This window comes from Saccoglossus kowalevskii, chromosome 5, assembly GCF_978046115.1.
Source record: "Saccoglossus kowalevskii chromosome 5, keSacKowa6.1, whole genome shotgun sequence".
Lineage (NCBI taxonomy): Eukaryota > Metazoa > Hemichordata > Enteropneusta > Harrimaniidae > Saccoglossus > Saccoglossus kowalevskii.
Genome location: NC_140645.1, coordinates 18,147,601 through 18,163,629, shown reverse-complemented (window position 1 = coordinate 18,163,629; position 16,029 = coordinate 18,147,601). Strand labels below are relative to the sequence as shown.

The window sequence follows — 16,029 nt, the reverse complement described above, 5'->3', positions numbered from 1 at the left end:
GGCTACAGACCATTTAAAGTAAAAATAATCGGCGAAGTTTAGTACCTCTAATGATGAAACAAAAACGCAACAAGAATAAAAAAGAAAATGCGTACATGTTTGGACTTCAGGATTCATCATAGGGGGAGGGTATTGTGAGAGTATAGCCCCAAAACATTTCCCGATGTCCCAAGTTGTTAACTACGTTTACACTGACGTGTTCAATTTAATTTAAAGTATACATAATTTCCAGTTCAATAAATATTTCTCTAATGTCCACTGTTTGTTGGCGCTGATCACCCAGCACCACGCCTGCTTCATAACTCACTGCTTAAAATAACTAAAACGTTTGAAACAGATCTCATGGCTCATGGCCAATAACACCATGGCTTTTATAGCTACAGGGAACTGCCAGCTGTGACGCTATAATTGATTGGCTAATTTTGCTGTTAATAACTTGATCAGTGTGTACATTTATTTAATGTAAAGATGGTATACATCAAACAGGTAAAAGGATTTGAAGTGAGTACCTAATTCGAAACTGACTTAATCTTAAGTATTGTATACTGTTGCTCACAACGTTCTAATAAAAAGTTATGGTCGGCGAACTACTTCCTTTCCTGTATCAAACAACATAGTAATGATGATAGATCTGGCATTGAACAAATTTTGTCTCAAAATTTCGGGTTAGTATAGTGAAAAAAATATATATTGCCGCTTCAAAGCAAAGGAATCGTCACCTGCGCATGCGTCAAATGGCCATATCGTGTCATCGTTTACAAACAAGCGTCTACCCATGAGCCTTTGCGTTTTCAGCGTGTGTTGTTATCATCGCTTAGGACTCAATTCCCGCGCGTGCGCAGGTGACGACCCTCCCGCTTTAATTTCACAGGTCGTACGATGTGTGTGCGATCTTAAATGTGTGTTCAGCTGGTTTGTACAAATGCAGGAACAAATCTATGTCGTTACTGTATACATTGTATTCCTATTTTATTTTATTTCCATAAGAATACACTTCAGGTACTGTGAAGCTAGATATACCCTGTTATTTGAATTCTAGATATTCACAGCGCCTCGACTGTCTGGAACATGAAATTTTTTCTTTATACATTGAGGGCGTTCAACGACTCAGATGCAATGTCATAAGCGGACCACCTAGTGCGGGACAGTTAAAACAAAACAGCAATGCTACCTAGACCTACTTGTTTCCTGGCATCATTTGGGTTACTGACTTGCAATTACTGCTAATTTTCTGTATTTTAAAGGGCGGTAGTCGTCGCGCCACGCATGCGCGAGATATATGGGTTTCATATAAACAAAGATGGCGACTTTGACTGTTTCGCAGATCGACAAGTACAAACTGAGACGTCTCCAAGCTTTAATTAGATAATGTTTAGTTGATTGGAAGGCATCGAAGGAGTCACCGGCGGTATTCAGTGCAAGTCGCGCCCAGGTCAAACCTCATACTCGTGATTTCCATTAGAAGAGCGTATTGAATTGTGGGAAAATCACTGTTTATCAACACAAATGTCGCACATGCCCAGCGCGACGGCCACGTGCTCCATGCTTATGCACTGATTACTCTGCCAATCATGTCTTCTTCTTGCTTATCCCATGATATAGATTATGAGAGTTTAGCAATATCTATAACAATAATTTTGGTTTGTCGCATCACATAAGTGGTTCAGTGTGATAGCGCCCTCATTGGACCCAGTGTACATGTTCCCGGATTACTATCCTCGGGGGCGGAGCTACGTCATGAGACGTTCCACGTTGCTAAGACGCGTACCACTGTACATGCATTTCTATGGGCTCTGTGCGCGCTGCTGTGGAACGCCGGTCGAGCCGGTGGAAATTCGAGAAAACAACACAAACTCAACTTTGAAGTAATCCCGAACAACCAAATTAATATATGTTACACACGTAGGGCTAATCTTGTTACACTGTTCAGAAGAGTCTCAACAATCATCCCAAAGTACCGTTTTCTGCGAGTTTTGGGCCATTGTTTTCACCGCCGTTGGTTGCCAGGCGGTGAAAATACCCGGATGTCCGCCCCCGAGGATATACAATTCAGTTGAGGATTGTGTCTTCTGTGAATGTTGTGTGTGTGTGTGTTTTTACGGGGCAGTAAACTTACTGAATGTTTACAATAACATGTATCAAGCATTACTGCCTTCGAAAAATGACATGTACGATTAAGTGCCAGATTTTCTGTTTTCAGATATTACAAATTTGCATTCTAAAAGCGCCCGAAGTTCTCATTGAGACAAAGCTGAGTTAATCGTTAATAAGTGAATGAACACACATTATTTCAAACCAATAATGTTCAATTGTTTTGATAATGTACTATAAATGCATTAATTATTCACTGGGCTTTAATTTTGTTATTTTCGCTGATAAGTAAAATCCGCTAAATTAATTCTACGTGAACATGTAAAATAACAATAAAACTCATTGTTTCTTTGACAAATTCGTGAAATTAAAAGACAGTGAATATGCTCAAAACATACAAATAATGGTTTCACAGTATTTCTGACATGAGTTGTGCCGAGAACGTTAAAACATAAGACAGCATTGAAGGTGCCGTTATCGACAGTAGGATTATGAATTTTATTACAATCTCAATATTTAAATGACGATAAAAAGACAAATAAGCTGTCCACGACACGTGTATACATGTACGATACGTACTCATCTCGTTATATTAATGTCCATTTCACTGTCATTCATCAATTAGCAAATGAACTATGGGTATTTCATTCACTGGGAACAGCTTACCGGTAGCTTGAAGTTTGTATGCGTCAATTTCAAAATGTAACACATTTGATTGAATATTTTTCAATGTGTAGAGGTTTTGGTCATAATTCATTGCGTTCAAAAACTAGTATTTGCATAACCAAATAATTAGAAACTTTAACAAAATAATAACAGTTAAAATTGGGTTAGTACCTCTGTTGTTGATAATATTACATTTATGGTCGCAACATCTACCACGAGTGGGTGGGCAGAAGGGAGGTCGCCCCTCGAAAAAAATGCGCGACCCATTGTGGCTATGGGGCGCAAGGGATAGTGAGCAGATTTCGTCGCCGACCCCCATGCAATCGGCTTGTTATACGAACATGAAGTTCGTCGTCTTTAAACAATGTGCACTATGGGTGACTAACCATGACCATGTTTCAATACTGAGAATGATATGAGGTTATTACGAGGATACCTCAAAGTATGAACACAGACTGTACAGCGGCAATATCGCTGCGCGTCGGTCGATGCGGCGGCGTACTGTCTGAGTGCATACTGTGGTATCCTCTATGTCTTCCTATGCAGTAACATGGTGAATGTTTATTATTATACGATATCTGAATTGATTTTATTCAAGTTTGTAATTGTTTGGTATTGATACACAATTGTGATTATTCAATAAAGGAATGGCACAAAGAGCCATTTTCTGTAGTTTGCGAGATCTCGCGTAATCTGATTCACGCAGTGATTTCTCAAATATACAATATACAATCTTAGCGATAAAATCGGTACATATGTAATACTTATTTGATGAATAATCTTCACATGGGACACAAATATGGTACTGTATCAACTATTTATTAGTAAAATAACATTACGAACTCATTTCTGACAAACGTCTTCAATTGCGCTCAATGACCAAACGGTGACAATGAAGCTGAAAAATACTCTGCCCACTTACGGCAAAATTATTTAATTAATTTGTTTTTTTGTTGATTCAATTCGCGACGCATATTACAAGTTAATAAACTAGAGTTGAGTCAGGGCAAAAGTTAGAAACACAGAATGTTGACAATTTGCCCAATATTTTATTTCTATGTCGTACCACTTTCCTGCCCCTTCAATCTAGTGCTAAGACACGTAATTCAAATTATGGAAAAGTAACTTACCATTGCGTCATAGCGACCGCAATAAAATAAGCGGCCATGTTGAATCATGGTAAGCCGTTTTTACAAATTCGCTCATTTGGACTGTAGGGAAATTTTCTTCATGTTAAAGCAAACTGAGTGTAGTTTTTTTTTTCTTAAATGACGAAAGTCATTTTGAAATTAAATCGTAAAGAAAGTATTTGGTGTGTACAATTTGTATCACGAAAATTGTATTTTCAAAAGGTTTCTACGCACCCCCATTTCTACACCAAACCCAATTAATCACATCTTGTAGATGGTCGTTTTTACCTAGTTGAATGTACTTTTCTGCCCTTAATCATACAGCTCCAAGATTGACTATGGTAATTTGTTTCCCATGATTCTTCTGGTAATTTCAACTAGTTACATTGCCAACGTAAAACACTCTTAGATAATATAATACACTAACCAATTATGTAATAAAATTATTTGGTTTTAGTGAGACATAATTTTCGCAATATCAAGCATAACACCATGATTGCGAGAATTATTTTTGTCGAAATATTTGAATTACATTTTCAACGGATGAAACAAAAACTTCCAACATATACATACGAGTATACATATACAAGAATCCAGGGAATGAACACAAATTAAAGTTTTGTATTTTATTGGAGTGATAATATAATCATACGTACATCTGTGTGTGTAATTGTAAGCGATTTATATAGTAATTATTGCTTTTTTGACATAGAGAATCACCCTACGGGTGAAAACAATTATTGTAATTGTACCACGCATTTTGAATAAACATCTGAATCCCACGTGGAAACCTGAAAATGCGTACCTCATTTAGATGATATTGTTTTTAATCTGCACTGATTGTATTACTTTTAAAAGTTACTTTACTTTGCTGGATATTGTCTACTATATTTTGCTCGCTCATAACTTATTTTTATATTGGATATTAACTTTCATTTCACAGCGGGGTAGAACTCATTTACAGCCACAAATATCGGCAGATATTTTAACGCCTAGCAAACACGCCACGTTGTGAATTCTTCCGATCTTCTCACGTCTTATCAATATATTTCAGATGCGTAATGATGTCATTATTGTTTGATATGTATAAATTCCCTTCAACCATTTTTTTTTACAAACTATGAAGTATTGCTTTGAATTGCTGTTTGCTTAGGTAGAACAAAATCATTATTCGTGTGTTTTGTTACCAAAAGCGCTCAGTAACTGAAGGTAAATCCCCCCCCCCCCAACAAAAAAATTGCAATGTGAACTTTTAAATTTTAATCAGAATAATGACATACAGGTTGATTTCATGGTTTCATATATTTCTCATAGGTTGATTAAACAAATATCAATTCTGCAAATATCACGACCGCAAATGTGCGTATGTATATGCCTTAATAATGGAACCTACTCATCTTCAACATCTGCTGTTTGACATACCGTTCAGCAATTCAACTTAGATGTATTGTACACACAACTGAAAGAAATTACTGGGAGTGTGTCAAATCATGATTTTTTTTCTGTTTTTTTTTTCTTAATGGAATTGATACGGAATATCGACACGAGTTATCACGTGACACCTCGACTCTGGGGAAGATAGATTTCTTTTTGAATAAAGACAAATACAACATTACAACTGTATCATCTTGAGAAAATAATCCAGCTTAAAACTCAAGAAGAAATTGATTTTGCAATTTTTTTTCTGGCCTCCCAACCTTTGAATTGGTCAAACCATTATTTTGTTGCTATCATTTTCAATGTAATATTTCAACATTGTTTAGTTCTTATAATAATTCATTCGTTTCTGTGACCAATCTGTATTTACTATTCTATTCCAATTTTCAGATATTTCGATTGAAAAGACTGACTTCCGTGTCTCATTAAAGCGGGAGGGTTGTCACCTGCGCACGAGCGGGAATTGAGTCCCAAGCGACGATAACAACACACGCTAAAAACTGGGTAGACGCTTGTTTGTAAACAATGACACGCTATGGCCATCTGACGCATGCGCAGGTGACGACTCCCACGTTTTAAACTGGTCTTCATAGCTATGTGTAAATTGCAAATGAGAGAAAGAAGTACATGTAGTATACTTCTGGGGTCAAATACACCTGTAGCATATCGACCTCAATATCAAAATGTAACATGAAAGTATATACAAAATCGCCTAAATTTTCTTGTTTCAAATCCCTGGGAACCCCATTAGTCGCGTCCTACCACAAGTAATTCTCAGGATTTTACAGCGCGTCGCTATTCTTTCTGACAAATGTTTCACTTTCGCATCACGACGTGCATGCGAGACACTGGTTCGAAAAAATAAAACGCGCAAATCCCAGCCACGATAAATCCCGCGACATGGAATATGCCATGCTTCAGAATAAATGTACCAGAATATATGGTGTTGTGGTCCAGAGGGCGCAGAAACAAGCTAGAATGAACCAACGACTCAAAGTGGAGAAGGATGTATTCTGCGATATGTATAACATTGAGTATCATACATCTGTCACCGTAACGCCATAAGTTACAGCGTGCCGTAATTTTGCGGTATTTTATAGCGTATTTTCATCCTACCATATAAGGAAACGCGGATTCCAAATATGAAACGATTACGCGCGGAAGCGTCCTCTAATAATAGAAACAACATGGTTGCCACCAGGGTTTGACCGGACTCCACACAAAGAAGTTCGCTGATTCTGTTCTAAACTTTTTGGATTTCGGCATTCCTATGATGTATCCTTGAAAGTAAAAGATGTAAAATAATAAGGTTATCAAGAGGATACCTCAGTATACACTCAGACAGTACGCCGCCGCATCGACCGACGCGCAGCGATATTGCCGCTGTACAGTCTGTGTTTATACTTTGAGGTATCCTCGTAATAACTTCATATCATTCTCAGTATTGAAACATGGTCATGGTTGGTCACCCATAGTGCAGATTGTTTAAAGACGACGAACTTCATGTTCGTATAACAAGTCGATTGTTTTCAGTATTCCAAATTAGAAGAGATATTTCCAAAATGAGTAAAACGAACGCGTATTGATATTAGTGTCCAAATTGGGTAATGAGTGCGATTGGCCACAGATTAAAAAGCTGGAAAAAGATGTGTGTATGATATTATTGTGATATTATAAGCGCACAAGCATCCGTACAAATGTAAATTATTCATTTAGCTGTTGTTTCTCTGACATACAGAATCATGCTACAGGCGAAGGCAATTATTGTAATAGTGTCGTGCGTTATGAAGCCCACACAAAACGCCTGAAATGCATATTATCTTCAGAGGCTTTTTTTTTCATTCCGCTTTTTTTTTACTAATACCAAATGTCACTGTACTTTGCTGAAACTTCATCCAACGCCCCTCTTTCTCTATCATGCTATTTTCCAAATGTTAACTGAAGTCATTATTTCTTGGGATAATTCGTTTATTTTTTAGAGATAAAACCATGAAATACTGTTTTAAAATGGTTATTGCTTTGAACAAGATAAATATTCGTATTTTGTTATTGACAAAGTCCATATACAGGAATATCTATAAAATCTATGAATAGTTGTTGCTTTTTGACTCACAGAGTCACAATGCTGGTGAGGACAATTTCAAAGCCTGTCGAGATTTAAATCATATTGTTTTTTCCCGACTTTTCCGAAATCACGTGACTTGTTCGTCAACGTAGCTATTTTTTATTTGAATTTTGTATGTTATTTAATCGTTATTTAAGAAAAAATACAAAACAAGCATTGTGTAGGCCATCCACACTGCCAATATCTCGAAACCAAGTCGTTCTGAAGAAAAAGATATTTGATGTTTTTATTCCATTTTGTTTTCATATTAAGAAATGCATTATGGGGAAATGGGGAGTGTCCAGTATGCACTGTATACTGAAAGGGGAATGCATAATACATCAAGAAAGGGAGCTGCAACTCAAACTTTGTGTTTTTAATGCAGAAATAGTAGTTGACAGTACATGTTGTAATTGGGGTCATGTGACCTCATGAATTACATATCAGCAATATCTCTAGCACTGTTATGGATAAGAACTTGCAACCGATGCTATACTGAAGGAACTAGCCAAGAAGTCTAACATGACATATATACTATATAATGTCATGTGACCTTGTTAATATACATATCCGTGATATCTCAAGCACTGTTACAGAGAGAAACATGCAACCAGTGATTTAATGATGGTATCGGGCAAGAAATATCTCGAATATATCATATAACCTTATTATAATGCACATATCAGTAATATCTTGAGCGCTCTTTCAGATTCAATAATGTTGTTAGCTGACAAGAAATATGTAAATTTGATGACCATGCGAGGTCATGGGATCTTTTTAATATGCGTAATTGTAATATTTCAAGCACTGTTGCGAGATAAGAATTTGCAACCTGGGCTAAAATGCACATACTTGTGCTTGGCTCTCGCCTCAAACATATATGTCGCACAAAGCGTGTTTTCGTTTATTAATAATTATGGTAAAGACAATATATAGCTGATATGGCGCATGCCCAGTCATTCATGATTCATTGCAAATCATGAACAACGCACTTCAATCAGTTATGCTAATTTATGTAGCACTTAATGCCTATGTTTATAACCTTGAAAAAAATTAATTGCGGCTATATTTGAAATTGTGTCGTGAAGACATTGAGCTACAGGTTGATTTAATGGTTGCAGATCTCGCTGGTAGGCTGATTAAAAAAAATATAACTTCCAGGAGGCAGCAAATGTGTGTATATGCCATATTTAATAGAAAACACTCATCTCCCAAATCTCAAGTTCTACGTACACAATGGTAGCGCGCAGAAGCAATTATGCCTTCTTTCCAATTCAACTTTGAAGAAAAGTGTAGCACGCGAAACAGCAAGCAATTACTGGATGTATGCTCCATCATATTCGAGAAGAAAAATATTTTTGGTCGAGGATCTTGATTTAAAATACACGTATGTGCGTAATTTGTCTGTGATATTATTTTTCCATTGTTTGAAATAATATGCCCTAGAATGGGATATGATTGTCAATACAATCTCTTATACGGCATCACAAATAACTAGCTGCATAGATAGATTGGATTCTTGCGCCCCATCTTCGCGATACTGTGGTTCCACCTCGTGTGGCTAGACAACCGCCTGCACATAAATTGTGAGCCAACATACAGTACAGCACAAGCTAGTTACAGAAATGCAAATCGATTGTAGATGCTTCAAGGTTTTTAGTTATAATTTTGTTTTATTTTTCAAATATGAGTTCCCCTGTCCATCAATATTAGGAGACAAACATAAAGGGGAACAAATCTTCCGGCCAACCCCAATGATTATAAATGTTTTGTTATATCCTCGGGGGCGGAGCTACGTCACAAGACGTTCCACGTTGCTAAGACGCGCACCACTGTGCCACGCATTTCTATGGGATCTGTGCGCGCTGCTGTGGAACGCCGGTCGAGCCGGTGAAAATTCGAGAAAACAACACAAACTCAACTTTGAAGTAATCCCGAACAACCAAATTTATATATGTTACACACGTAGGGCTAATCTTGTTACACTGTTCAGAGGAGTCTCAACAATCATCCCAAAGTACCGTTTTCTGCGAGTTTTGGGCCTTTGTTTTCACCGCCGCTGGTTGCCAGGCGGTGAAAATGCCCGGATGTCCGCCCCCGAGGATAGGAGTTGTCATATCCTCTACAGAAAAAAAAACGAGCACAAGACAATTATCTTATGTTTTGTGTAAACGATAATGCACATATTCATTTATTTCTTTTGCCACAAATATGAACAACAGATAAACATCAGCGGTCTTAATATTCAGCCTCTCACGCCCATGGTAGGCAAGCAATAACTTTCTACATTACGTTACACGTGCGACACAATAATTAAAGAAAACACAATTTGCCAATATATTAATACAAAGAAAAAGCGAGTAGTGAGGATGAATGGTTTAAAATACCCTAAGCCTATCGTTGGTGAAATTGTGTACGTCCCACGCATAAGGCGTGCCCTCTATCGACCAAACCATGATGGATATACATCCATCCGATGAGTCATTATAAAAACCAGAAGGTCTCAATCAAACAAAGTAACTACATTGGATATCACTGTGCGACGATTTCCATGAATAATAATTTGATTTTACGGCGTTATCTTTTTTTACATATTATCCGACAAATTTCTGGATTTTGCGTCGTTTTATGGAAATAAATCTTCAAAAGAATCCTAATAGCTCGTTTGTAATATTAATGACGTTACACAAATAAATAAACTGCTATACCAGGTAGATTCAACATAACAAACCAAAATGTTCACATTGAGTCAGTAAAGAACTATAGTAAAAAAATATTGAAATTGGATATGTAATTAAATCACAGTATACAAGTAGGCTATGGTGTTTTGAGTCTTTTTAAAAGAACAACATTTGTCGAACGGAAACAATTATGTGTATTGTATTGTTCATGTCAATAGATTATGTAGTAATTGTACCATTTTAATTATTAGAATTTCATTTCTCATTGATGTAAAAATTAAACGCAAAAAATTAAAATAAATATAACTTTGTATTTGAATGTATTATCCGACTACGTGTTGATAGCCAATCAGTTATTCGTTCTAGCGTTTCTATTGGTTGTGGATATTGTGTCGTAGACCCGGATTTCACATACATTTAAAAAAGCTTAAACGTTGCTTCAGCATTATTCCTTTCTGTCAACAGACTCGCGAAGAAATACCTCCGTCTCAGTAAGGTACGTACGTCATTTTATCGCGATCCAGGCTTAATGTTTTATAGATTTGTTACGCTTCACACTATCACAATCATCGTCAAACAAATACATACTAGCATGTTCATTCGCTAGTATAAGAACGGTACATGTGTGGAGAATTTATTATGCAATAGCTGTCTTCGAAGCTGACAGCATTGTGGGAGGGAAATCAAGAATGACCTGCATGCAATCATTGTGATTTTGTTCAGTAGAATACTGTTATATATATGAAACTGTGGAACATTATTCGCATGCCATTTTTTCTGAATGCTTGTAAATTATGAAAGAAATGCAGAACTTTATTATTTCTTTATTATTTTAAGAGTTGTGAACGAACGCCGCTGTGTGCCCATAGCAGACATCCAGTTGACAAGCTAGTACCCAGAAAGAAAACTTGACTTTTAAACAAGTCGATGCTCAGATATTTCACTTAATTTTTTTTTCTCAAATGAAAATTAGTTATTCAACTTTCACATGCAATTGAGGTGATATGTTTGGGACCCTTTAATCGAAAACGTATGATTACGTAGATCATTTGTATTATTTTGTTTCATGTAGACGGAAATATTAAAAATCTGGATAATGTTACTTCTTCTATTATTTGAAAGCGGTTATAAAATAATATATATTATGGCCAACAATTTGTTGTCTATGTATGTTTTGTGGTCTGATCTACCATGATTTTGTTTGTTATTATTATTCATTTATAAATACATAGTTGCATATTATAAAAACAAACTACAACAGAATATTACAAACAAATCATTCATTTACCATACGTATTTAGACAAAACGAAAGTTTGCATATGTAGGAAGCCAGAAACATATACACAAAAGCATTGTATAAGAATTCTAAAACTGAAAAACACAATTCTACTGTCTTTCCGAAATTGGAATTCAAATCGTGTAGATGTGATCAGACAGGAGCATTGTATAGTACAATGGAAAAGGCATGTAAATATTACTGGTGAACATAATATAAAACCACAATTGTTCTAATGCTTACCCGACGATGCTTATTAATTTTAGCTTTAATTGTAGTTGGAAAGATTTATGACATGATGGTAAAACAAAAGTCATTCGTAGTTTGGTTCATTCTAAACGAAGACAGAAATTATGAGCCACCGGAAATTGAATAGATTTTAGCCGTGCTGGGAGACACCGATATTTTGACTACAACACACGTGGTTGCTTAACACGAATTTCAGCACTATACGCAATCTTGCTGACATGTGCTTAAAGTCGCTAATAACAGTGCGCACGACCAACAAAACGACTAAGAATCTGCACATGAAAGAAGGGTTTTTGAATATTAAGAAAAAGTTAACATAATTGATTTAGATATTTACATCTTTATGATTCCGTAAAACAAACACTTTCATATTTCAAATGACTATGTGTGTTATCCTTAGCACCAATGCTGGAGTTGACGAGCAATATATTCGTATTTACTAAACGTAAAAATTTGAGAACGTGAAATATTTGTCGTAGTCCTGATTTGTTCACCTTCTCCATCTACTGAATCAACTTGGTTATGCCATGTCGTTCTGCGCGGCGCTACGCTTCTGTTCGAATTGGTAGCATAACAACGATGCGCACTACAAAATAAAATAGATAATGTTTCTATCTCCATCACGAAGGTGTGGGGAATTCAAAAACGTTTTTTACTTGTATGCATCGTAAATATTGCACTTAATAATATTACAACGTATTATATAGTGATCAAGCAACAGCATTCTTATTTTATTCAAGACATTTTTATCATTTTCAAAAACTACGATAGATACTTTCACGGAGGATTGCTTGTGCATTCGATCCACCCCCGTTCCCATATTGTCACTTAATTGCCATAGCTGCCATTCGACAACCGAAAACTTCAAACTTGTTTATTATTAATAAGCTTTTCAATATTACAGGGTCCGGAATAAGAATTCGCAACTAGCCAGAACAATGGGATCACTGACACTCATTAATCTTCTATTGATGGTTTTAGTCGGAATATCGTGTACATTTATGAAACACGGACAATTCGGGGTAACTCCGTCTGACATTACTACTAAAGGAGTGAGTTTCAGTTCGGAGTCTTTCCACGAACCCGAGAGGCGTACACGAAATGTAGGGTCTGTGCGTTCGAGGAGAAGTTACGTACCGTTTTCCACGGATGAACTGTCGAATAACGTATCAACGTCAACGTCGTCCCCGGTAGAATTGACACTATCTACGACTCACCCCATATATGATATAGCTTCAGCATGTCCAGGTCCGAATGGTATCGATGCGCTAAACTCGTGTAACATCAGTGGTAACCCAATTTGCAATGCATCGACAAATTTAGAAGTAGATATTACTCAATGGATGTGCAATTGTAATATTGATTGCATTAAGTATGGAGATTGTTGTCCTGATTTCATTGAGGTCTGCATATTCAACAGTTCAAGCAAATACGGTATCCTGGCTGGGGAACTGCTCCGCAAAGGGTTCGACCCTTACAATAGCGTTTTTTCCGAGTGTGTAGAATTTTCCCCTGACTACAATTTCGTGTCCATGGTTACAAGATGTCCAGCAAATGAGATGATCGATACCAACTTGAAAATGATGTGTAGAAATGTCTATAAAGGTAAGAGTATTATTTATTTGCATATGGTTTCCTATACAACCAGTTACTATTATTATATTATTTCCAATTCCTGGTGATCGTGGCAGTCACTGTTAAGAACAATTCTTTATCATGATTTCATCTGACATTTTCAGCAAATTCGACAATTCTCCAATCAACACCTGTTGAACATGGAAAAGGAGGTCATATTACAGTATTTAAAAATGTCTACTGCGCTGCTTGTCATGGTATAAATATGACTGAAGTAAGTTTCTGGAAAATGAAATGGGAATGTAGAAACCCATCATTGGAAACCGCAGTGGCTGTTACCAGTAGATATGACACAGTACAATTGATAGAGACGTTAAGGAATGACTATGGATGTGGAAGGTCTTATTCACCAGAGCCTAACGATATGTCACGCACACATTCGTGTTATTTTGATATAATAGACTGGTGTCCATCTACTTCAAACAATTCTGACCATCACAGCTATGACCACCTGTGCCGCACCATGCCATTCTCCGTTGTGAAATTGAATACAAATACATATAAGAATGTATTCTGCGCTTTATGTAATGGTTTTAATCCCGCTGATCAACAGCTCAGATGTGGACTGAATACGGACGGATATTCGTATAATAATCCCCACACAAATGTTCCTCTGAATGTCCTATTTCAAGTAGACTTGAAAGGCAACATTGAACTGTATAGTGACGGTGAGTCGGATCTGTGGGAAAATCCATGCAAAGGTAATACCATGTTTGATCAGGTTACGAAGAACTGTATTGATGCCCCTGTCGTGGACACAAACAATCGTTCGCCAACCAAAGTTAGTAATGAGTATCTGATACAAATCGGCTACTGCCATGAACACATGAGTGAAACCCAACTGAACATCATGCTTCGTAACGTTACTTTATTTGCCAGTCTTGAAATTGAAACGAACTTGACATCAGTTGATATTGATTTGAGTTCAGTAATGCTACATAAACATGGCAATGAAACATATTCAGTGACATTTCTAGCAAAGGTCAGTGATCTGGCAGATATGTTTCACATAGTTCAGTCTCCTTCTTCCAATATGATGTCTGCACATCTTGAGGAATTTAGAGACCAGGGTGTGTTTTGTCCGAATGACACTGTGGAAATTGTCGATTCTTTGTTCATATCTGATGCAGACCAATTGGACAATATTCCATTCTCGGCATATTCCGATGAAGGGTATCGACACGTGGTTGACATTATAAACACTCACACGATAAACTCACAATGTTGCGAGGATTGCAGGGTCAATCACAGTAAAGTTTCAATCGAGAAATGTTCAGATAAGCATCACGTATTAATTTGCCAAGATCACTTCACGCTATTAGTTCTTGCAAATACTGATTTCATTATAAATGACAGAGAGCTGTCACTCAAAGATAGAAAACTTGTGATACCAGCTTCTCGGTTTGCACTTAGTAAGAATGGTTCGTTTGCATACATCTGCATAAGTAAAGATAGCACTACGTTCACGGATTTACACAATTTTAAATACGATGTTCGCAAGACGATCATCAGCAATATTGGAATTTCCTTGTCTTTGTCTGCATGCTTACTTTCATTACTCACATATATGGTATTTCCAAACCTTCGAACACTCTCTAGTGGGCTCGTTGTCAATTTAACAATTGCTTTATTTCTGGCACAACTCTTGTTTCTAACAGCCATCGGTAAAACTAAACACGTCATCATTTGTAAATGTGTTGCAATTGCTTCCCACTATCTGTGGCTGGTTTGTTTTTTCTGGATGAACGTTCTAGCTGTTGATCTCTGTCACAAATTTTCTCAGTCAATTGGTTCGGCATGTTCCTCAAAAAACCGAGTGAAACGGTTTATATTTTATATGACGTATGCATGGTTGTCCCCAGCTATTCTAGTTGGCGTTTCAGTGTATATTGATGTATGTGACTGTACCCCATTCAGTGTAGGGTACGGGATCGGCATATGTTGGATTACCGAACCATTGTCATTGGTGATGTTATTTGACTTACCACTGTTTCTCATTCTTTCCTGTAATTTGGTTTGCTATATTGTAATACTCACCAAATTACATAGCAAGAGTAGCATATTGCTTAAATCGAATTCTACTACCAGCCCTCCGGTTACAAGACGTCAAATTATACTAAGTGTAAAGTTGTCTTTGGTTATGGGGTTTACCTGGATATTTGGATTGATCGAGTCTTTTACTAACTCTGATATTGTTTCCTATCTATTCATAGTGTGTAACAGTTTACAGGGAGTATTCATCTTTTTTTCCTTCATTTGTAATTCTCGGACAAGAAATTTTTATAGGGATATCCTAAATAACCTCTACAGAACTCGTGGCAAGTCAACCGGAACCAACCGGTCTAGTCAGAATACATAATCAACTATATAGAAGGCAAACTGAGTAAGCAAAATGTCTATCATTTGTAAACTACTTCCTGTCTTCATGGCAATCGCATCTGTAACCCGCTCCCTCTAATATAGTCGATTGGTCTTTGTCTCAAAGGCAAATCTGCCATTGATCAAGATTGTTTTTTTTTTAAATTTGAGTTTACATGCTCACAGACAGCGGTCTTATCTACGAATGAGGAGAAATTGTTTTAGGTGTTAATGACTTCATGGCAACTGAATCTATTAAAGTTAATCCCAATTGTGGTGTATGTACAGTGTTTATTTGGAGATGCGTTTTTTGAGCATGTTTGTCTGATTTTTTTTTATTTCATGTTTTGAACTTCATTTATTCAGTGTATGGTGAACATAAACGGTTTACATCAAACAGA

General features: G+C 36.7%; 1 protein-coding gene across 1 annotated transcript; it reads left to right on the top strand.

Moving 5' to 3' along the window:
- The first annotated feature begins 12,573 nt into the window (after positions 1 to 12,573).
- On the top strand, positions 12,574 to 15,629 carry LOC146745835 (uncharacterized). The gene is made up of 2 exons (XM_085498772.1): positions 12,574 to 13,240; positions 13,375 to 15,629. Exons 1-2 carry the CDS (start codon positions 12,574 to 12,576, stop codon positions 15,627 to 15,629), a joined length of 2,922 nt encoding a protein of 973 aa, XP_085354898.1.
- The last annotated feature ends 400 nt before the right edge of the window (positions 15,630 to 16,029 follow it).

What these genes read in the sequence shown, in the direction of transcription:
- LOC146745835 (XM_085498772.1), top strand. Translation starts at nt 12,574, where the DNA reads ATGGGATCACTGACACTCATTAATCTTCTATTGATGGTTTTAGTCGGA. An exon ending in GTGTAGAAATGTCTATAAAG is followed by an intron (nt 13,241 to 13,374) that starts GTAAGAGTATTA and finishes TGACATTTTCAG; the next exon opens with CAAATTCGACAATTCTCCAA.